Source organism: Protopterus annectens, chromosome 12.part0 (assembly GCF_019279795.1).
Source record: "Protopterus annectens isolate FY-2018-M chromosome 12.part0, PAN1.0, whole genome shotgun sequence".
NCBI lineage: Eukaryota > Metazoa > Chordata > Ceratodontiformes > Protopteridae > Protopterus > Protopterus annectens.
Genome location: NC_056746.1, coordinates 1,303,364,588 through 1,303,388,080, shown reverse-complemented (window position 1 = coordinate 1,303,388,080; position 23,493 = coordinate 1,303,364,588). Strand labels below are relative to the sequence as shown.

At 42.0% G+C, this 23,493-nt stretch overlaps 1 protein-coding gene across 9 annotated transcripts in view; it reads left to right on the top strand.

The window, feature by feature from the left end:
• The window catches only part of MTG2 (mitochondrial ribosome associated GTPase 2), a 108,818-nt gene that overhangs the window by 77,139 nt on the left and 8,186 nt on the right, over window positions 1–23,493 (top strand). For all 9 annotated transcript variants that reach the window (XM_044090365.1, XM_044090367.1, XM_044090361.1 and 6 more), the window contains 2 exons: window positions 677–792; window positions 900–1,118. In XM_044090365.1, the coding sequence (XP_043946300.1) occupies window positions 677–792; window positions 900–1,118 (335 nt within the window). The remainder of the gene's footprint in view (window positions 1–676; window positions 793–899; window positions 1,119–23,493) is intronic.

The following is a 23,493-nucleotide window of genomic DNA, read 5'->3' as shown; positions in this document are numbered from 1 at the left end:
TCTGCTTAACATACAAGGCCATGTCAAACCCAGAGCTGTTGGACATGCTACACTTAAAGAAATCCCAATCCCTCAGAGCCACAGGCTCCAGGGATCTAAACTTTGTCATCACAATAAATAAAACATGCTGGAGGGATAGGTTCTTGACCCAGAGACTCCCCAGACTCTGGAATTAGACTGCCCATACATGTCAAGCAGAGCACCTCTTTGGCCCTCTTCAAAAGGAACCTTGACAATTGGATGGGAGAAAGGAAATTCACCCCGGGATCACATCAGTTGCCCTGCTAGACAGGGGTCCAGGGAAGTAAATAGTGTGGGAAAAAATAGCCAGGGAATTGTTATGACTAGGCTTGTATAGGCCCTAGAGCCAATAGCATAGTACTAACCTATGAACATGTCTGCTGGCAAAAGTTGAATTATCACGTACAGGTACATAATCTCATGTCCATTCTTAGTGGCAGAAAAGAGAGAAAATAAACTAGGAGTATCAGAATTAATGTTGTGAAGTTTTGTTATGCTGTTTGCTATCAGGCAGGGCTGAATAGTACATCCTAGGTTCTAGAGTGGCTTGCTTTTCTGTCTCAAAGAGATGTTGTGCAATGAAAAAAAGTATAGAGTACACAGTTTCACAATTTGGTCCAATGCTCTGCTTAAAGAAAAATAATCTGGTTTTCAGTTGACAAACAGTTGAAATCCTTAGCTTCAATCAAGCCAGTTTATTATGGGGCCAGTGGAGAATCTGGAGGAAGTAAAAATTGTTATGGTGGCAATGCAGAGGCCACTTACATCCTGGTAAGAAGGATTTTGCTTTTGTAATATAGTACATTATTTTTTTCTGACATTCATCTTAAGTTTCCACAAGTTATTATTAAATGTGTCTCTTTTTTTTTTTTATCAAGGTTCCCATGGGCACCATAGTTAAAGAGAATGGTCAGGTTGTAGCAGATCTTTCTCATCATGCAGAAGAATATGTTGCTGCTTATGGTGGTGCTGGAGGGAAGGGTAATCGGTTCTTTCTGTCTAATGAGAATCGAGCACCAACAACTGCAACATCAGGAGAACCTGGTCAAGAGAGAGTTCTTCATTTGGAGCTCAAGACTATGGCACATGGTGGTATGGTGAGTATCAGCTGGTTTGCTTTATTTTTATGCAGTTTACATGTTTTTTTTTTTGAAAAAAAAAGTTTGAGACCTGCTTCTGTAAAACGAGGGCATGACTTTGCAAGTAGAAATTTCAGATTTTCATTGCAAATGTATATGCACTGTGCAGCAGGAGCCAAATTATAAAAGAAGTCAGAAACCCTCTTTTTTTTTGCTACTGTACCCCCTGCCCACAGGGGACTGCTAACATTCTAATCTAATCAAGATTACTTGGCTCTGGCTCTTGCAGAACCCTTTGTGACCAGCCTGTCCTATCCCCAGCATGTAGTCTCTCACCAAATGCAGGTCTAATACCCACCTCCAGGAAGAGTAATTTTAATTGCTCAGGATAGTATCATGTAGCTGCAGATGATAAAGAACTGATGTGGATGGACTGCATCCTGTTTCTATTGTAAGCTGATGGCTTCCCGCAGTTTGTGTCTGCTTCTGGGTGCAGCATAATTTGGTCTGGACAGGACAACAGAAACACATTTGTGTATACTACTACTTTACCTTCTGCAGTCTCAAGATGAATGTGCCTTATATCAGCGAGGCATAGTTGCTCACTCTGTGGTCCATAGCCCCCCCCCCAAAGCAGTCAAGAGAGCCGCATGTTGGACACTTTTTTTTTTTTGTTACTGTGCTGGTGGTCCTCCAAGAATCTGGGTCTGTTCCTGATTCTGGATTCCTAGCATTAATGAGAGACTAGCAGCTTGCATCTGTTCCATGATTCTAAAATAGCCCCATTTCATGTGTCATTTCCAGTCATTGCAAAGACATCTGGAAATGGTGAGAACTGTTCTTTTAAGCAGACTTTCAGTGGGCAGTTGCAGAAATAGAGTTTAAGGTATTGGAGGTGCATTGCTGGAGCAGTTAACATTGCTCTGTCACTTACTTGGTTCACTGTTTCGTTTCTCACCTGGTCTGCCTTCTGTGCAATCTGCATATCATGCCTGTATCCACATGGGGTTGTACCATGTACATTGCCAGTAGGTAGGTGTGTGTGTCTTTGTGTGTGTCTTTGTGTGTGTGTCTTTGTGTGTGTGTGTGTGTGTGTGTGTGTGTGTGTGTGTGTCTTTGTGTGAATGAATATTTGAATGCTGAGTTGGCTTCCTGTCCAGGATTAGTCTGTTTGGTTTGCACACACACAGTGCCAATATAGATTCCAGTTCCCGTGTGATTCTGAAAGAGGATTATGCAGATAGCAGGTAAATAAATGAAGTGCATATCTTTTTTGGAGTATTGCAGGTAGTCAGCAGCAGATATTTGTGCATGTCTTTGTTCAAAGTTCAGCCTCACAGATGTTATCATTGTTTTTTTTTTCTGAGATGGCATCCTTTAATGTTAATTTATTTTGCATTGTATAGTCTTCCACAGAAAAATCCATTGTAGTTTCTGTCATGCTTTGAAGCTGTAATCTATTTAGGTGCTTTCTGTTTTAATTCATCCAGTTGTAATGTTTCTCTACACTTGCATAATCTATGTTTCCTTACTGACACTTAAATAAGGAAGTCTGCTGAAACTAACAACGTGCATTCAGTAATTCACTGCATGTACATTTGTTTGGTGACACATGGCTGAAGTGAAGCTCAGCTGTTGAGACAAATGGCTGTTGTAAATTCACTGTGGGCACAAAGAAATGCACAGCACCATGCCTGCAGCTTTAATAACCAAATGCATGGGGTCAGAGGAAAGTGATGTGTGTTGTGCTGGTACAGTACTATTTAGAAATTTCAGAAATGTGCTGCAGCATGGAGGAAATCCTGCATGCTGCTGTGATTCACACTTAACGCAGTATGTGTTTTAGGCAAAATTCCCTAGACGGTGTGTAGGGTATAACAGCCCACATCACCATTAATAAAAGGCATTGCTTATCATATGGTATATTTTCACTGCCATGCTCACTGGGCATCCTGTTGCTGATACTTGACATATTGCCTGCTGTCTCTAGGTGCCTGGGGGCCATGGGCATTATCACCCCCAGCCCCCATGCACCTAGTTATTGAAACTGTGGGCAAAGCTTTGTGTGCCCCTGTCTAGTAAGCCAGTCCAGCTTTTTATTTATTCTTCTGTACATCTGTAAGCAATTCATATGTCCATTCCTTATTGCTCCAGCCATTTCTGCTTGTAAATCTGATAGAAGATTTTGGCTGTCTGTTTCCTTGGAATAACTTTTTCTTTTACTCCTTGTCTCACTTGTCCTGTTCCTGCATATGCCCTGTTTGCTTTTATTTTACAGCCCTTTTCATCTCATTTTTGCAATATTGATTCTTTAATTGTACTGCATTTCTCCTTTGCATTGTAGCAGCAGTCATTGTCTGGTTCACTTATTAACCCCAGTAAACAGTTCATCTAGTGGTGTTGTCTTCTCCCACCTATGAGCCATTCAACAAGAGTAAGACATCCCTCGATTAATAGCATCAGAGTAGAGTCAAGGAGCTCTTCCAATGACCCAGGTGACCTGGGTTTGTTTAGTGACCATGGCACTGCAGGAGCCAACACCAGAAAGGAGAAGAATGAAAAGGTTGCAGCCCACTTGCATCTCTTTGGCACGAGAGATGGGTTTTTTATTTGCCAGGCAGAGCTGCAACTACTGTGTTGGCAGGATCCTAGATTGCAGGGGAATGTACACCAAGTTGTAAGGGGGCAGAGCTGGAGAGGAAGTGATGTATATCCACAGAGGTGGAACATTAGCCTTGTAGTGACCTGTTGCATGCTACATGTGGTCCATCCCACCCCCAGTTAGGCATATCATCGCAGAGGTTCTGACATTTGCCTCACAACCCAGAAGGTGGAAGACTAGTTTGGAATTGTTATGGGAATAGGGTTTAATTCTGCTTGCCCATGGTATAATTCTTATTCCTTACTCAGCCTGACCCTCTTCCCCCAACAGCCGTATGGGAAAGAATGGGCTAGTTGGATGACTGGGGATGAAAGGTTGATGGTCAACAGGAGGCAGAGGAAAAAGACAAAAAAAAAAAAGATAGTAAATCCTTCTGTATTTGCACTTTTCTTTCCTAGCAGTCCTTCCCATCCCAGTGTCATGTGGTGAAAATCATGCTGTGCCCTGGGAAATGAGTCCCCTGTTGGCACCCATAACTCCACTCCCCCTTTGCTGATGTTGGCCATGTTACGCATATTACTGTCCCCTCATTAGGGTGTATTTCTTCCATGTAATTGAGAGTTTCATTTGAGCTTTTAGCATCATGCTATACCTCCTTACCCTGGAAGTGGTCATTACTGCTGGAAGGTTGAGGCTTCTTGTGCTACAGCTGTTCTGCAGATGTTCATCGTGTTTCACTGTTACAGTCATTACTCTTGGGTTATCCTGCTGTACCCTCGGTCGGCCAGAATTCCAAAGTCTAGGTCCGGCGTCGGTTGCTGTCGCCTCTTCCCTGACGTCAGTGCGCCAGGGGTATAAAAGATGCAGCCAACGCCATTTTCTTCAGTCTTTCTTGCAGCGCGGTGCCCGAAGCAAAAGCAGTTCGCAAGTGCCAGTCGGCCAACTCGTGAGATTTTCAAATCCGAATTTCAGAACCGAAGTCTTCATTAAAGCTAAGTACCCCGTTGGGGAAACTTTTTTCTTGCTCCAGACCGATGTCAGAAAAAGTTAACAATTGTATTTCTTGTGGGAAGCAAATACCTCATAAGGATTTTCACTCTTACTGTATTCCTTGCCTAGGCCCTGATCACAACGTTGCTAGCTGTCAGTTTTGTGCTAGATTTAACCAGCGCACTATTAAACGTCAGTTCAATTTTGCATTTCATTACTTTGGCCGAAGATTTAATTATATAATGCCGTCGGAACAGCCGACGATCGGAGTTTACAAAAAACGCAAGGACAAGGAAAAGGATAGGCAGCCGATGTCCAAAACTGACGACGAGGCCTCTGCTAGGCCGTTCGCCGGTTCTCAGTGAGGCGCTTTCGCAGCCCCAGGCGCCCGCTACCTCAGAGCCACAGGCCGCTTCCGACTCCCACGTGGAGCCGACTGGGCCTCTGGATACTCAAGGTATTGGACACTCGGAAATCATTCCCTCAGATGGGTCCGGAGCCGCTGAGCAGGCATCGGCTTCTGAGGGTGTCATCAGACCTACACAACTGTATATTAAGCCATCTTCAGCTTCAAAGACAAAGACTAAAGCAGCTCTAAAGACAAAGAAACAAGTACAGTATTCTCCTACTCAGTCTACCTTGCCTAGAAAACAGATGCTCAAAATGGCCGAAGACCTAATTTCGTTGATCGTGCTCCCATCCCCCACCTGATAAGAGGCCTAGGCAAGAGACAGAGTATTATTCTTCTGATCAGGTTTCTATTTCCTCTGATTCCTCTTCTGAACAGGATTATTCCATGCTTCCCTATGAGGATTCTGATGCTGAAGAATTCATTCCTTCAGGCTCTCCTCCTGAGGATTATTCTTTTGGGGAAACCCTGCATACCATGAGGGAGCATTTCCACTGGGAGAGCCAAGATTATTCTGAATCTAAGAAAAAGCTCAGAGACTTTCTGCTACTTCCTCAGCACAGACCCTTGCTATTCCACCTGTTTTAGACATTGTAGATGATGTATTTTCAGAGTCCAACCTGTCCCCTGACTCTTTACCCCCTGCACCTGCTAAGCCAGACAGATACTACAGGGTTCCGGATTCTCATAAATTCCTATATAAAAACCCTGCTGCTGATCCAGAAACTATATCGCAGGGTCCCAAAGGGGTTAAAGCCTCCACTGCAAAAAAACCTGTCCCCTCTGATAGGGATTCCAGGGCTCTAGAGAGATGGGGGAAGAAAGTATACACTTCTGCTACCTTGGCTGTAAGGGCTTTAAATTGTCAGTTTCATATGCTTAAATATCAGCAATATTTAATGACACTGCTTAAACATAAATTGTTGACAAATACTGAATGTTCCGAGAACAAGGAATTGCAGGATTTATTGCATGCAGCTGAACAAGTGGGAAAGCATACTTTGCAATGTGGTTATGATTCACTGGAGGCCTCGTGCAGGGCCGCTGTCACAGGTTCTGTTATTAGAAGGCATGTTTGGTTAAAGGAACAGAATCTGCCTGATCATGTTAAAGCAAAATTATTAGATGCACCATTGCAGCATGATACTTTGTTTGGTACTAAAGCAGAAGAGGTTTTGAAAAAAATGGAGGATAAAGCAAAATCCATGCAGATAGTCAAGGATTTCTTATAGGTACAGCCTCCCAGGTTTAGCAGGAACTGGCCTTCTAAAAATTGGTCCTTTCCAGTGTCAGACAGACCACAAAGAGGCAGATACAGGCGTCCCAGAGGCAGATCTCAGCCCCAAGGCTCATACAAGCCTAAACAATAGGGTGCTCCTACCTCCAAAAGCTGAGAAGACAAATCACAACCTTACAGGAAACAGTCCCAATGACTTTCCTCTGCCAGATCCAAGCACTTTTCTTTTGGCAGCCCCCTTAGGGGGAAAACTAGCACTTTTTTCATCAAATTGGCAAATAATTACCCAAGACAAATGGGTCCTGAACATAGTGTCCCAAGGCTACAGGTTCCATTTTCACACTCTACCAAGGTCAAAAGGTATGCCAGACCTGCCACACAATCAATGGCCAGAGGCACAAAAACTAATTACAGCCCTCATGGACATGAGAGTCATTCAGCAAGTACCACAATAAGAGCAGGGGCAAGGATTTTACTCCAGACTTTTCCTAATACCCAGGAAGGACAGAACCTGGAGGCCAATACTGGACCTGTCTATTCTAAATACGTTTCTGGAAGTTCCAAAATTCAAGATGTTGACTCTACAGCAGCTACTGCCCATGCTGGGCAAGAAGGCTTGGCTCGTAACTTTGGACCTAAAAGAGGCATACCTGCATGTCCCAATCAGACAATCTTGCAGAAGATACCTCAGATTCATAGCTGCATCAATGCGTTGCCAATTCTCTACACTGCCTTTTGGCTTATCTACTGCGCCCAGGGTCTTCACAAAGTGCCTGGCATCAGTAATTGCATTTTTCAGACAAAGAGGAATTCAAATATATCCCTACTTGGACGACTACCTAATTCAAGCAGAGAACAAAGACATTCTTCTAAAGCATCTGGCGTTTGTAAAAAGATTACTAACTGGCCTAGGGTATACAGTAAACGAAAATAAATCAAAACTAGTGCCCTCTCAAGAGATAATATTCCTGGGTGCAAGCTTAAATACAACTGCCCAGATGGCTTATCTCACACCAGACAAACAAAAGCAACTGACTTCTTACTTCAAGAAATTGGCAACAAAAACCCACTTATCTGCAAGGAAAATCCTGCAGGCCCTGGGTTTCATGGCATCCTGCAGTCTACTAATTCCATATGCCAGACTTCATATGAGGAAACTACAATGGTATCTAAAAAGTGTTTGGACTCAGCATTGCCACAGCCTGGAGACAGTAATTGCACTCATTCCCTGCCTGCAACAGAAGTTTCAATGGTGGGCAGAAGCCTGTCACCACAACAAGGGTCTGCCATTCAGTTTACCCACAGCCAGACAGACACTGACAACGGATGCATCAGATTGGGGGGCCCATATGGCAGGAAAATGTATTCAGGGCACATGGCCTGCAAATCAGGTGCATCTTCACATCAATCAAAAAGAGATGCTAGCTGTTCAAAATGCCCTGACAGCCTTCAAGGACTTGCTTCATCCAGGACAACTACTGATAGACAGACAATACTACGGTCATGTGGTACATAAACAAACAGGGAGGTACACATTCCTACCCTCTCTGCAGACAAGCAATGACCTTATGGGACACAGCATTGGCTTTTCAAATTCACCTGCAAGCACAATTCCTGCCAGGAAAAACAAATACTCTGGCAGACGACCTAAGCAGAAACCTCATGGATCCCCATGAATGGAAACTGGATCCACAAGTCTTCAGCATGATAATAAGGAAATGGGGATGCCCAGACATACATCTATTTGCCTCCCCCCACAACTGCCAATTTCAGAGATTCTGCACAAGGATTTATCACAAGCGAGCATGGAAAGTGGACGCCCGATCCTTCAGCTGGAAAAATCTAACCGTATATGCCTTTCCTCCACTGCCTCTCCTTCCCAGGGTACTCCTAAAGGTCAGACAAGAGAAGCCAAAAATGATACTGATTGCACCAGACTGGCCACGCCAGCAATGGTACCCAGTCCTAAAGAGCTTGTCTCAAGGTCCAGCATCGATATTGCCTCAAACTCCTCACTTGTTGACCCAACAAAACAATCAGATCTTGCGCAGCCAACTCAGGACCTTAAATCTGGCAGCATGGCGGATAATGTAACCATTCAGAACACTCCTCTTTCAAAAGCTGTTATGGATGGTATCTTGGAGGCCAGGAGGTCCAGTACCAGAAAATCTTATGCAGAAAAATGGAAGAGATTCTGTGCTTGGAACCAGGAACAAAGCATTGACACGTGTGTACCAAATATACCTCAGATTTTACAATACCTAACTGAGATGCTGAACACAAAGGCCTTTCTTTCTCATCAATTAAGATTCATGCCTCTGCCATTTCAGCCCATTACAATACGGAACCACCTATCTTTTCTCATCCTTTAATAAGGCAGTACCTCAGAGGGGCCAAAAACATTAGGCCTCCAAGGACAGCACCAATTCCGGCCTGGGACCTAAATTATGTATTGGAAAAACTCACACTGCCTCCTTTCGAGCCAGCTTCAACAACAGATATAACATTTTTATCCTGGTAAACAGCTCTACTCCTAGCAATAACCTCTGCAAGGCGAGTCTCGGAGTTACAAGCACTCATGGCTATGGAACCTTTTATCATTTTTCATCCAAACAGGGTTTCTCTGAGGACAAACCCTACATTCATGCCTAAGGTGGTATCCAGTGTGGCCCTCAGCCAAACCATTCACTTTGCCTACCTTTTTTCCAAATCCACAGAACAAGGGTGCGAAACTTCTGCATTCTTTGGACATACACAGGCAGTTACATTTCTACTTGGACAGAACTAAAGCTTTCAGAAAAGCCGAGCAACTTTTAGTGTCATATGCTGCAGGATCACAAGGAAAGGCTATCTCAAAACAGACTATTTCTATATGGATAGGCCATTGCATCCGTTTCTGCTGTTTTCAACATGGCAAATCAGTGCCTAAGGGCATTAGGCCTCATTCCACCAGAGCAGCAGCCACTTCATCAGCCTTCCTCAGAGGAGTACCAACCAAAGATATCTTAGAGGCTGCAACTTGGAGTTCAGTGCACACTTTCACAAAGCACTACCACTTACCTCTTTACTCTAAGTCCAGAGCAGGCTTTGCCACAGCAGTTCTGCAGGGCTTCATAGCCTCTCCTAATCCTTTATAGCCCAGCCGCCCATCCTCAGCTTTGGGATTCAACCCAAGAGTAATGACTGCAACAGTGAAACACGATGAACATAGTACAGTTGTGTACCTACCATAAATGTAGATGTTCGAGTGTATTCACTGTTGCAGTCCAGGTTACCCACCCAACATCCCCCTTCTCTTTGCTGGGACTTATCTGCACGTCTCTATCCTATACAACCTATTTGGTGTATTTGCTTGTAGATGAAGGGGCACCTGACATCTGGGGCAGTAAAAACTGAAGAAAATGGTGTCGGCTGCATCTTTTATACCCCTGGCACACTGACGTCAGGGAGGAGGCGACAGCAACCGACGCCGGACCTAGACTTTGGGACTTGGGCCGACTGCGGGTAGCCTGCCAGCAGGATAACCCAATTGTAATGACTGCAACAGCGAATACACTCAAACATCTACATTTTTACTTTCTTACCTGTGTGAGTTTCTCAACAGTGCATTAAAGTCCATTATTCTGCTCTGTCTGCATGTTTGCCTTCAACTCCCCCCTTAGCTTCTAGGTTAGAAGTTAAGCTTTTTCTTAAAGGCGTCCTTCATTTAAGAACCCCCCCCCCCAGGAAACCAGTTCTTCCTCCTTGGGAGCTTAACTATGTGTTAGAAAAACATACTCAGGCCCCTTTTGAACCAGCAGCTTCTGCCTTACTTAAGTTCTTCACATGGAAAACTGTGCTTCTGTTAGCCTTAACCTCTGATAGAAGGGTCTCTGAGACTGATGGCTTTCCACCTTTCCTAGTTTTTCATAGGGACATGGTATCCTTGAGAACTAATCCTAGCTTCATGCCCACAGTGGTGAATGAGTTGTCTCTTAATCAGTCCATCCAGTTGCCTACCTTTTTCTTTTCACCACAGTCCCCCACAGGATTTTGCATATCTTGGATGTTCATAGTTTGGTCTAGATAATATATGAGTTGTCTAAGTCCATTTGGAGATCTGACCAAGTTTTGTGTTTCCTTTCATCCCAGAGCTCTGTGTTTACCTGTATCCAAACAAGCCATTTCCACATGGATTTCTAAAACTATTGTGTTTTATTATGAATTCCATGGGACGTCCTTATCGGCTTCTGTTAAGGCCCACTCCACTAGATCAGTGCCATCCTCATGGGTCTTCTTTAAAGGTCTAGATGCTCACTCCATCCTGGAAGCTGCCACTTGGTCATCTGTTCATACTTGTACAAAACATTACAAATTGGACACTGTTTTCAGGTCCAGGGCAGGTTTTGCAAGGGCAGTTTTGCATGGATTCCTGGAAAGTGCTTCCTCTTAGCCTTTCCCTACTCTATCCTGCTCCCTGGTTTCCCTTTCAACTTTTGCACTCTCCCATATTTAAAGAATACTGCAACACTGAACAGAAGGACATAGAATAATTGTGTAAAATCTTACTATAACCATAGGATGTCCTTCTCTTTCTATGTTGCCGTATTATATCCCTCCCGCCTTCCCCCTACAACTTGTTCTTTCCTAGGATGATCTCCTTGGGCTCCTTTTGGACTCCTTTCCTTATGGGCTTTCTTATTCTGAAGATTGTACATGCAGACATCCCTTTTATGGCTGATGTTGTCTGTGCCTTCATGCGATGTCCCACATACAGGCAGTGGCTCTAAGCGTTTGTATACAGGCTGGGTGTCGGGTCAGTGGGCGGAATACACCCCATATGTAAAGAATACTGCAGCATAGTAGAGAAGGACATCTATGGCTATGGTAAGATTTTACTCCGCTATTCTTTCTCCTTTCTTGACTGAATTGGCAATGCTCCTCAGTTTGGACTGCTCTCCTGCTTCCTCCTTTAATCAGTGTTTTTCTCTTGGCTCTTACATCTCTGTTTCATTGTTTCTCTAAATGTTGTTAGTTTCTTTAATCTTTGTCATCTCATTTAAGACGTATATGTATCATTTATTTTATGTTTTGCATGTTTGTTTTAAAGGCTTGTTGATTTTGTGAGGGTGCATTTATGATTTTGTGAGGGTGCATTTATTGCCACTTTTCCTTCTGCTTTTTTCCTCAGTTTCACCCTGTCTGCCTTGCCTACACACACACACACACACACACACATACACACACATACACACACACACACACACACACACACAGACACACACACACAGAGACACATACACACAATTTCTTCCAGCTGTGAGAGCCCTGTGATGCATTTTGTAGTGGTCACTAAAGCAGTGAACCAAGATGACTCCTTTCCCCCAGGATGAGCAAGCCAGTAGTGGCCACTCACTCCCACCCAGTGCCTCTTCTCTCCATGATGATGATCTAACACAGGTCATTTGTGTCATAGTTGAGGCTCTGTCCTGCTACACCGTGTGATTGGGATTTGTTGCCACTTTGATGTTCTTCTATACTTCTTTCATTACTTTTTGTCAGAACTATTATGAGACATTGTCCAGTTTTGATAGTCTGTCCTTTTGAAGTCCAGAGACCTCATGTTTGAATGGCTGGATTCTTAAGGTATTGTGGAACCACATCACTTTTCCATTTGTTTGCGACTATCTAATTTCAGATCCTATTTTCCTTGCTATCTCAACATAAGATCAAAGACTGCTGTTCCCCAATCAAGTTTTCTTGCTAGTTGTCTGGCATCTGTCAGTTGTAACATACCAAGCACAAACCTGGTATTTAAGTGTGGTTGCAGTCTAAGTGAACCACTTAACATTGTGAATGTTAGTCTTCTACCAGTGACATCTTATGGATACCATCTAACATTTTTGTTTACCTTTTTCTTTTTGTTGCAGTGAGATCACCTCCTTCATGGTTTATTCTACTTTTCCAGTATTCATTGTGACACATATTGCCTCCTGTTCTTTCTTACTAATTTGTTCTGTTAACGTCCCCATCAGCATAGTCATATATTATATAGGGCTACATCTCTTATTTAACCCGCTGTTTTATTCCTGTAAACTGTATAGCCATGCAAGTTTGAGTTTGTCATGTTTTTTCTGTTAATGGCAGTACATAAAAACATTTTCCTCACACATCAAAACCAGTAACTTGGGCATCTTTTTTGTCAAGATTGCAAGCAGTGGTATTTTAATATCTATTTTTTTTTTATCTTACCCTTATTTGTTTTGTCTATTTATTTCACTGACCTTTCCTCCACTGAATGCAAAGTACAAAATTTCTTCTACTGGTGTTTGTATCGCAAGGTATATTGGTGTCTTAAAGGAAGAGACCAGGATTGTGTGATGTATTTCTGAATTCTTCCTTAACTTCACACCTAGGATCCTAGTTCCATTATGGATAAAATACAAAGTATCATTTCAGTATAGGGCTGCATCGCTTCAAGTGGATCCCAGGTTCCTAGTGAACTAAAGATTTGGCAATTCATTTTATGTGTACTTTCAGTACAAGTTAGATGTCAGGGTTCCATATGAAATGCATGTGTGTATTTAATTTGGACTGTGGGATGAATCTAGTGCCATGCTTGCTTTGATATTACTGTTGTGAGTTGTAGCATAGGAGATCACTCTCTGTGTCCAGTACTGCACTGTGTGTATGGGACTTGAGCAAAAACAAGTGAATCATATGCAGCAATGGATATGGATCCAATACATGTTACTGTAAACTCTTTAACTTAATGCAAAAATGCCATCAGTTGAGGTTTCTTTTTAAATTGTCACCTTTCTCAGCAATTCCTAAACTTTGTTAATACCAACATCCTTGAACAGTTGGTCCAGTCTCCTACCTGGATTGCAGACATCCTTGACCTTGTATTTACAAACATTGGGGGGGGGGGTGTTCCTCGCCCATTGTAATGTCTTTGCTCGTCAGATCTGACCAAAAGCCAGTATTGCTTGAAATAAAAATGAAAATTAAATCCAGGGATCCAGCAAAACCAAAAACCTTTAGGAACTATTCCAAGGCCAACCTGTCTCTACTAAGTGACACCTTTGCTAAATTCCAGGCACCTCCAAACCCGGTTAATACCGTGGCATATGCTGAGCTATTTACAAAATCTCTGTACAGCCATATTGATAGCTGTATAGCGAGAACTGTGCCTGCTCGTATTAAGAATAAGATAAACTTAAAAGACAAGCCACCCTGGTGGAATCACAATTCTTCTTCTTCTTCTTTCGGCTTTTTCCCAGTTAGGGGTCGCCACAGTGGATCAGTTATACAACAAAAGAAAAAAATCTTGGCCAAGCGTAGGAGCAGTAAAGCCATATGTACTAAAAGCCTCCAACCAATCTAATTAGGCAGCTAAGAGGATTAATTAATATTTCACTGACTAAATATGAAGAAAAAAATAGCTTCTCAGGCAAAGGACAACCACAAAGATTTCTACAGTTATGTCTGTAACCTCAAGAAAATATGCAACAATGTGCAGAACGTATTGTAAATGGTATCACCCACACTGAACCAGAGACCACTGCCAACTTTTTGGTTGAAAGGTTTAGCTCAAATTTTTCCATCCATTGCCCCCTCTGATAATCCAAAGGAAATAACCTCCTACCACAATCCCCCCAGCCATTACTTAGGGAACAGGTTATCAATACACTTTCCCAGGCCAAAAACACTGCATCATTGGGCCCCGATAACATCCCAGGATGCTTAATAAATAGCATGAAACATGACCTCTCTGGTCCACTTGAATTTCTTTTCAATTGGAGCTTGCAATCAGATTTTGTGCCCAAGAAATGGAAGATGGCTACAGTCATTCCCTTGTGCAAAGGAAGTCCAATCACTGATCCGGGTAACTACAGACCCATAAGTATGTGATCAGCCTCATATGTAAGGGCATGGAAAGAATTATCATGGACATGATAAATGAGGACATGGGTAACCTGTAAACGCTGGACCCATCACAGTTGGCTTTGTTAAGGGAAGGTCATGCCTATTAAATCTGGTGGACTTTTTTGAGAGGGCCACCAAAGCATTGAATGAAGGCAAGACTGTGCACATAGCTTACCTCGACCTGGCCAAGGCTTTTGATACAGTACCTCACTCAGGCATTATAGACAAGCTCACTAATTTAGGTATGAACTGTTTTATTACCCGCTGGATAGCCAACTGGCTCACTTTTAGGACCCAGGAGTCAAAACAGGTGAGGCCATCTCCACCAAGAGGCCAGTCACTAGCAGAATCATTCAGGGTTCAGTACTGAGCCTGCAACTTTTTGGCATCTATTTCTCTGAAATGGAAGCAAATGCTGAAGGTTTATGGCTGACTTAAGTTTGCAGATGATTGCAAGTGTTGGGTTATCATAGACTCCACTGCAGACACTAGCATTCTTCAGGAAGACCTATCTTTGACTAACAAATTGCCAAAGCCATGGTCTTAAATGCAATGCTAAGAAATGCATACTTGTATGCTTTGGGGAGTCGACCATCCTAGCTAATTACCGTGTTGTTCATATGCTCTAAGAGTTGACCCAATGGTCAAGGATCTGTGTATGCATGTAGACAGTAGTCTTACCTTTGACCACCAGATGGCCCAGTGGTGAGGAAATCCCTTTATGTTGGGCAACGTATAAGCAAGGACATGGCATCTAGGTCAAAAGAGGTCATTATCCCACTGTACTCTGCCCTTGTCAGGCCAGTCATAGAGTACAGTGCTTCTTTCTGTATGCACCTGACCAGGTATATGCAGGAACTAGAGAGACCTCAGAGGTTAAAAGAATACAAAGCGCAACAAACCTACTTTATGCAGAGCATCTTGAAGCCCTTTCCCTTTCATCAGTCTCCTATAGATTGTCGAGGGTTGATCTGTGCCTGGCTTACAACACATCTGCAAACCCCACACTTGTGAATCTTCTGCATATTGGTAGGCCAAACAGTACCAGAAATACAAGGTCTGGGGACCTGAAATTTGTCTGTGACTTGAACAGAACATGCTGGAGAGTTAGATGCGTGTCCCAGTGACTACCCCTCGTATGGAATAAGCTTCTCATTCATGTGAATCTGAATTCATCTGTTACTCAGTTTAAGCACAACTTAGACCAGTGGACGAGGAATAGGAAATTTACAACGGACCTGGCACCCATGTCGCTTATGGACAGAAGTAGCTTATAATTGCTTGGCCGTCTATGTCCTATATAGGTACGGGACATCGTTACTGTTTTTGGGAGAACTTGGCTAGGCTTAGAAAGGCCCCCTGAGTCGTTAGCCTAGTAACAATCTATAAATTCCACTGGCTGCACAACTTAAGTTAATATGTAGATTACAGCCTCCTTTGCTGTCATTGCATTAAGGTATTTACATGCTGCTGTTCTGTACCTTTATGATTCCTTTGCGTAATTCTGCACACAGTCAGTTTTGATTTCCTGCTTCTACCAAGGTTCTGTACTTTGCACTAGACACATATTGGAGGAGGGTGTCTCATAATGAGTAAATTTTTTTTGTCTCCCTGACAGAAGTGTGAAAGCAAATACTGCAGGCTCTGGCACTTCATAAATGAAAGTAAGATTTTTCAGGAATTAACAACTCAGTGTTTTGAAGCTCATTGTTACTCCTTTAAAACACTTGATTTTGTTTATTTAATGTCTTTGTTTACTGGGATGGCCCAAATGAGCTCAAAAAGAGACCCTTTCAGCAAAGGCCTGGGGAAAAAAGTGCCAAAAAGAGAATTACATGTAATATATAAAGATGTACATACATATATAATATAGAAAACATGTATACATATGTAAAATGATAGAGAAAACAGTGCAAAAAGTAACTAATCTTGATTAACAGTTAAATTAAATGACCTAGAAAGTACAGTTGTGTAAAATCTTACCATAACAGTAGATGTCCTCTCTTCACTGTTACAGTATTTGTTACAGAAGGAATGTCCCACCATGGGCAACCCATTGCTACGCCAGTATAAATAAGCTTAAAATAGATCTTGTTTGTGCCATTTATGCTCCCTGCACAGAACGTAGGGCATAGACCAGACGTGTGGATGCAACTGTTTGGAACTGAATTGCCCCATAAGAGAACAGTTGTCATAGGATAAAGGAGTCCATGCATCCTCGGAAGAAAAAAATGTAGAATAAACAAGAGGGGGTTGGAGAGAGGAAGCGAATACTGCAACAGTGAAGAGAAGGACATCAGCTGTTGTAAGATTTTACACAACTGTAGTATGTCCTTCCGTATCACTGTTGCAGTATTCTTTACAGAAGGGCGAGTAAAAAAAGCTCAAGAAACAGAATTTGAGGTGGAAGGCTGAGAAGATCCCTCAGCAAAACATGGTCTGGCCCTAGAAATCATGTCCAACTTGTAATGCTTAAGGTATGCACTAAAGACTAAGCAGCAGCTTCAAGGATACAGTTGGTGTCCAACCCCGTGAAGAAGGCACCAGAAGGGGCAACAGACTTAGTGGAATGAGCTCTAACAGAAGCATACCAAGACTTGCCATGAAAAGAAAAAAAGGAAATGTGCTTATATATCCAGGAGAAGATGGTTAGCTTAGAAACAGCCAAACCCAAAGACCTGGAATGAAAGGAAACAAAAGCTTATCAGACTTATGAATAGTCCTAGTTTTATCCAAATACTACCTGAGCTGTCTGTGCAGATCCAAGGTATGCAGGATCCTCTCAGTAGCAGACTGAGGAGAAGGGAAAAAGGAAGGGAGTTCAAAAACCCTGTGAGCAGAAGTAAGAACTAGCAACAAAACAGACTTAAGGTACAATGTTGCAAAGAAGTAGAATCTGCAGGCTCAAAAGGAGCCTGAGTCAGTTTTTCCAATAGAAAATTAAGGTCCCAAGGAGGAGGAATAGGCTTTCTTGGAAGCCTAACATGTAGGATGTCTTTAAGAAATTGCTTGACCTCAAAATGAGAAGTCAAAGGAGGATTCAAGGGCAGACAAGCAGAAATGGCTTTACAAGTGGGCCTTCACAGAAGAATATGGCAAACCAGACTGGGACAACTCACTTAAGAGAGGACCAGAGGAACCCCCACACTGAAAAAGGGTCTTGGTTATAAGCGTGGCACCAGATCAAAAATCTCTTCCATTTGGACATATAAGATTTTCTGGTCAATGGTTTCCTTGCCTCCTGTAAAACCCTGAGCACATCCTCTGAATAGAGGTGCCTGAAAGGGATCATAACTCTGTCACCCACAATGTCAGTTGCAAAGTGGACAAGTGGGGATGGATGAGAGACCCCTTGTCCTGTGTGAGATCCAACCCATGAGGTAACCTGTGGTGATTGACCCTGGCTAGATGCATTACGAGGGGGAACCAGTGCTGTCTCAGCCAAAAGGGAGTCATTAGCAAGATTTTTTTTGAGTCCAGCCAAATCTTCTGTGGGACATTTGGAAGAGGAGAGAAAGCCTAAAGAGACCTCCCCTTCCAAGGAAAGGAAAGGGCATCCATCTTCCAGGCCAGATGGCATGGCACTCTGGAACAGAAGAGAGGAAGTTGCCTGTTCAGAGGGGAGGCAGAAAGATCTACCTGATGAATACCCCACCAATGGACAATGTCCAGAAACACATCTCTGTAAAGGATCCAATCATGAGCCTGTGTTTTGGACCTGCTCAGAGAATCTGCTACAAGAATGTGTTGTGAAAGAACGTATAATTCCTGAAGAGATAACTGACAGCCACTCCCAAGCCTGAAGTGCCATCCTGCAGAGGAGGTCGTGCCCACCTGCTTGTTGGTATACCACATCAGAGTAGTGTTGTCTGTGTACACCTTCAAAGGCGCCGGAGAGAATATGGTTTGGCACCTATGTCTCCCTGTCTTCCCTGGGTTTGGCACCTATGTCTGTAATGGATACAGGTAACCTGTAAATGGTTAACCATCTCCCAGGCCCATGCTTACACTTCAGAACTTGACAGAGATTTAGGATTCATGGCTAGACTTAAAAAGACCATTGTGGCCATATGCGCACCTATGAACCTATGAGGTGAAAAGCCTGAAGAGCCAGAATCAGAACCCTCATCTCTTTGATGTTGATATGGTCTGACTTCTGATTGGGATGCCAAAGACCCCGAACTTTCAGTTGACCAAGAGATGTCCCCCCACCCCATGTCCGAGGCATCTGTGAACAGCACTTGAGAAGGGACTGGAGGCAGAAAGGGACAGCTTCGGTCAAGAGCAAACTGTTGAATCCTTTTGTAATGATGGGACAACGATATACCACTGTTAGCTCCAGATACCCAGGTACTGTCTGAGCAGCTTCATTGATTATTATTTAAAGAAACATCTGTGCATTTTAATATACAAAGCTTACAGAGGTACCTGGCACTTGACATTACCCTAGGGGACCGAGAGTTTAGAGCCCCTCAACTCCTTTTGATGTGACTGATGATGTTGACAAAAACTTTCAGGCACGATTGGTTGCTGCTGCCCATAAATCTGCTGTAGAGTGGGTTAATATCTTGGTAGAAAGAGCGCTTAAACAATGCAAAATTAAAGAGGAGATAAAAAACTACTTGTTCGTCTATGCTGTCTAAAGTTAACCATTCTGGACTGGAGCATTTTTTAGCTGACATTACTGAAGAATTTTGTCATTTTGAAAAAGAACTGATAGAAGAAAACCAAGTTAAAATGGGATAAGTGCGACTACGAGAATAATAGGGCATTCACGTGGAAGATGAACCAGTCACGACAGAGTAATCACGTGAGATTTGAGCAACAGGAAGGGAAGATTTTTCAACATGGCATGTCCTTTGTGTCAGCAGATAATGTGGCAACCTCCACAGAGCGGGAGAATGATGAGGAAGTCCGTTTTCCTACCCTAATGCCAGTGCAAAATTCAAACAATCTACAAAAAAAATTTTCAGAATAAAAAGAAACAAGGAGTGTTTAATCATAAACAGTATAGAAGGAATAATGACTCAAACACGGAGACTTTTAAAGAAGGACACATCAGAATTCCAAAAAGGTAAATGTTACTAATGTGTCTGTTCAGATTGTTAATGACAAAAGTACAACTGTTTTAAATTGTGTGATTAATTTGTCTGGGTACAGTTTTTCAGATGTGGAACAGTCAGTATTAAACTGCGTGATATTTTTAGATTAGGTAAGTATTTTTAGTCAAATGTACGACGAGGAAAAAGGTTTAAATGTTGAAAATTATTCTTTTGATGAAATGGATAGCAGTAATGCTAGTTTTTATTCCTGCAACTCTAACTGTGAAGTAAATGCATGTTGTCAGTTAGATGCAAAAGATGTGGTGCCTCCCTTTCCTCATGAAGGCATTCAGCACTTTTCTGGAATGTTGAATTATAATATGGAAAAACATTTTTATGGTTTTCAAAAGCAAAAATGTGATGTACAATATAATTTAACTAAGAGTGAATGGAGTGCATTACCGAATTTGAGTCAACAGGGGGGACTTGGTTTTCAAACTAGCTCGCAAATGTAATAAATTGGTTGTTACGCATGTCCCACAATATTTAAGAATGTGCTACAAGCATTTATATAATAATGAGACATGCAAAATTGTGGTTGTTTGTGACTATAGTAATGCAACAACAAATTTTAAGGATTTATTAAATAAAGGTTTCAGATTGGGCTACTTTTCAAGGAATGATGTGGAAAAAAGTTTAATTGTGATTGTACAATACCTTATTTTTACTGTCTTCCCAAAAATCATAAAAGTATGGTTGACCCTCCTAGCCACCCAATAGTATCAGCTTGCAGTGATTTTACACACAGATTAGGACAGTTTTTGCGTAAATATGTGATATTGAGAGTAGTAAAGTTGCCAGCATATATCCAGGATGTGTTGACTTTTTAGGTAGAATAGCCAGTATAAAATGAGAGCAAGAAATTTGTTTCATCACAATAGATGTTTAGTTTGTATAATAATAATTAACATAAATTTGGAGTAGAAGCATCAAATTATTTTTTAGGAGATAGTCCTGTATCACAGCACATTATTGAATTAGTTTATTTTTGTTTAATGAACATTTTTTTAATTTAATGGAAAACTATATAAACAAATACAAGGAACAGCTATGGAGGCACCTTTTGCCCCCATGTATGGTAATCTGTGTATGGGCTTGTTAGAGAGGAAAATATGTATTAAGTTATTATAGATATATTGATGACTTAAATATTTATTTGCAAGGGGAGCCAATAATTCATTAACAGTTTATACAATAAATACAAACAGGTTTGGATTAAAGTTTGATGGATTAAAAATAGGGAAGAAGATACCCTTTTGGGCATTATAATAGATGGGAGTAAGAGGGATTTAGTACTAACAAGAATTTACAGAACGTTTGAAGATGGAAACCAATATTTACTTGGGCATAGCTGCCATCCCCACACATATTAAAAGTTTTGCCATATGGAGAATTTCTTATCATTTGTTTGTGCAGTGATGGTAAATAGTTTGCTGAAGAACTTCAAAATACTATTGATGTGTTCATTAGAAGAGGGTATGAGAAAGAAAATTTTACTTCAAAGTGTTAAACTTAAAAGGAAGTGGAGGGTGCTAAAGTATAGTTTGTTAGGAGGTGGTTCTGCACAAGAAAGGACGACTAGAGAACAAATGCTTTTATAACTACTTTTAGTCTTTTTAGTGCAGAATTAGTAGAGTTGGTGAATTTTTATTGGGGTTTCCTGATTCCACATGAGGACTTTGCTCGTGTTAGATAAAAAATTGAGTGTTAAATTAGGTGTTTCATAGAAGAATGAAAGAAGTATTAGGGATATATTAATACATTGAAATTTGTTTCACTGGTAGAAAAAGTAGCCAGGAATGTTAGGGACATAGGGACTGTTCCCTGTGGCAAATGTAGTTGTATGTATGTAGTTAAACGTTTTGTAAAATTTATGGTAAAATGTATGTAGCACAGGATAGATTTAGCTGTGAAACGAAGGGAATTGTTTATGCACTGAAGTGTCCCTAGGGAAAGTAAAAGAGCTTTTAGAACACATTTGTTAGAGCATGCCAGGGATATAAAGAAAGGTAAAATAGAAAGTCCAGTGGCAATGCATTTTAAAATGCATCATGATGGTAAAGTGGATGGGCTGCAAGCCACTGAAAAGTTTTTAGTGGACAGTGTGACAGTATTAACTTGAAGAACAATCTGCTTTATAAAGAGTCAATTTTCATTTAAAGTATAATGCTTTAGTTCCCAAGGGTCTGAACTGTGAACGCAATTGGAGATTTTTAATTTAATGTAATTGGATAAATATGTAATTGTTGCTTAAGTGAATCATTGTATAATTTCATTGGTTATAAAAGCTGAGTATTTTTAAATGTAGGGATGTACTCTTGAAAGGCTGTTAAGTCGAGGCACCAGAGAGGTTTTTATTTTGTGATTTTTATTATAAATTGGGCCTGTTTTTTTCCTGTGATTACTGGCCTATGTTTGGTGGTTTCTGTGTATTTCCTCTTTGGTGTGGTATTAGAACAGGGGGTGAAAAAGCCTGAAGGGCCAGAATCAGAGCCCTCATCTCTTTTGATGTTGATATGGTCTGACTTCTGATGGGGAGGCCAAAGGCCCTCAACATTCAGGTGACCAAGAGATGCCCCCCCCCACCCCATGTCTGAGGCATTGGTGAACAGCTCCTGAGAAGGGACTGGAGGTTGAAAGGGCCAGCCTTGGTTGAGAGCGAACTGTTGAATCCACCACTCAAGCTTCTTATTGAGACAAGAAAAGAAAGGTACGCTGAAATTCAGAGGGTGATGATACTGCAACAAACTGATTTGAGGTACCATTGAAGCTTCTGCATATGCAGTCTGGCACGAGAAAGCATCGGAATAGAAGAGGCTATGAATCCCAGGGCCCAAAGAAGCTCTTTGGTTGACATGGCAGTCAGAGGAAGAAGCAACTGAAAGAAAGCTGTCAATGACAATACTTTTGGGGGTGGATGAGAGGCCAACATTGGCTCCATCTCAATCCTGCATCCCAGATACTTATGATCCTGAGAGGGAGTCAGGACAGACTTTTGGAAGTTGATAGTAAACACCAGACTTTGAAGAAGAGAGATGGTGAACTACAGATCCTGCAGCAATTGACTGGGAGAAGGTGCTTGAAGCAACAGGTAATCTAGATAAGGAAGAATTTGAATGCCTTGGAGCCTGCAGGAGGCAGTCACAGGAGCTAGGCATTTTGTGAATACCCTTGAGGCAGTAGAGAGGCCAAAGGACTAAGCAGAGAACTCCAAATGAGAGGAAGACACTGAGAAGCATAAAAACTTCCATAAGAGAGGGTGATTAGGGATATGAAGGTAAGCATCTTTCAGATGCAAGGACACCAGAAAAGCCTGGGGTAATAAAACAGGAACAAGAGAGTTTGAAGCATAAGCATCTGAAAAGAAGGGATCTCAAGAAAGGTGCTGAAACTGGTGTGGTCCAAAATAGGTCTCCAAGTGCCCTCTCTTCGAGGAACCAGGAACATCCTGGAATAAATACAAATAGACAATCTTCAGGAACTGTATTAGAATCAGGAGACTTGGAAGTAGCAGTGAAAGTATCTAACAAGGCAGCCAACACAGGAGGAACTGCCGATTGGCTTATGAGTATCCACCTGAAGCATCTCATAATATCTTCTCTGAATGTCAGACACTTGAAGAATCCCACTTAAAAAAAATTCCATCATCCTAGCAATTGTGCCCCCAAATGACAATTCCTCGAAAGGAGACTCAGAGTTAACAGACTCCTCTTCATCAGAACCATAAGCCAAAGGTGAAGGCATCTGTGAAGAATAGGGCAAAGACCCCCTCACCAGACAGGGAATCCTTGTCTGAGGAATCTGGTTTCCTAAACCATTTAGAAGGGATAGAGGTCCAAGGAGGAGTGGGTACTGAAACCCTTGAAGGGGCTTCTGGGCCATTAAGGCAGAAAACAAGCTATGAGTAAACTCTTGCCATTCCCTTTGAGGATTCATAGGACAGACTGAAATATGCTTCACTTTTTGTCTTTGCTTAGAAGGGATGTCAGCCCTAACAAATACTGGAGGTTCCAATCCTTGCTGAAATTTGAGAAGAGAACCTGGAACTTCCTGCCTGACCAGTATCTGCGGAATCCCTCTAGGACCTTCTGAGATAACCAGCAGTGGTTCCCCCTCGATGTCTGGAGCAGACACCTGCAAAGCCT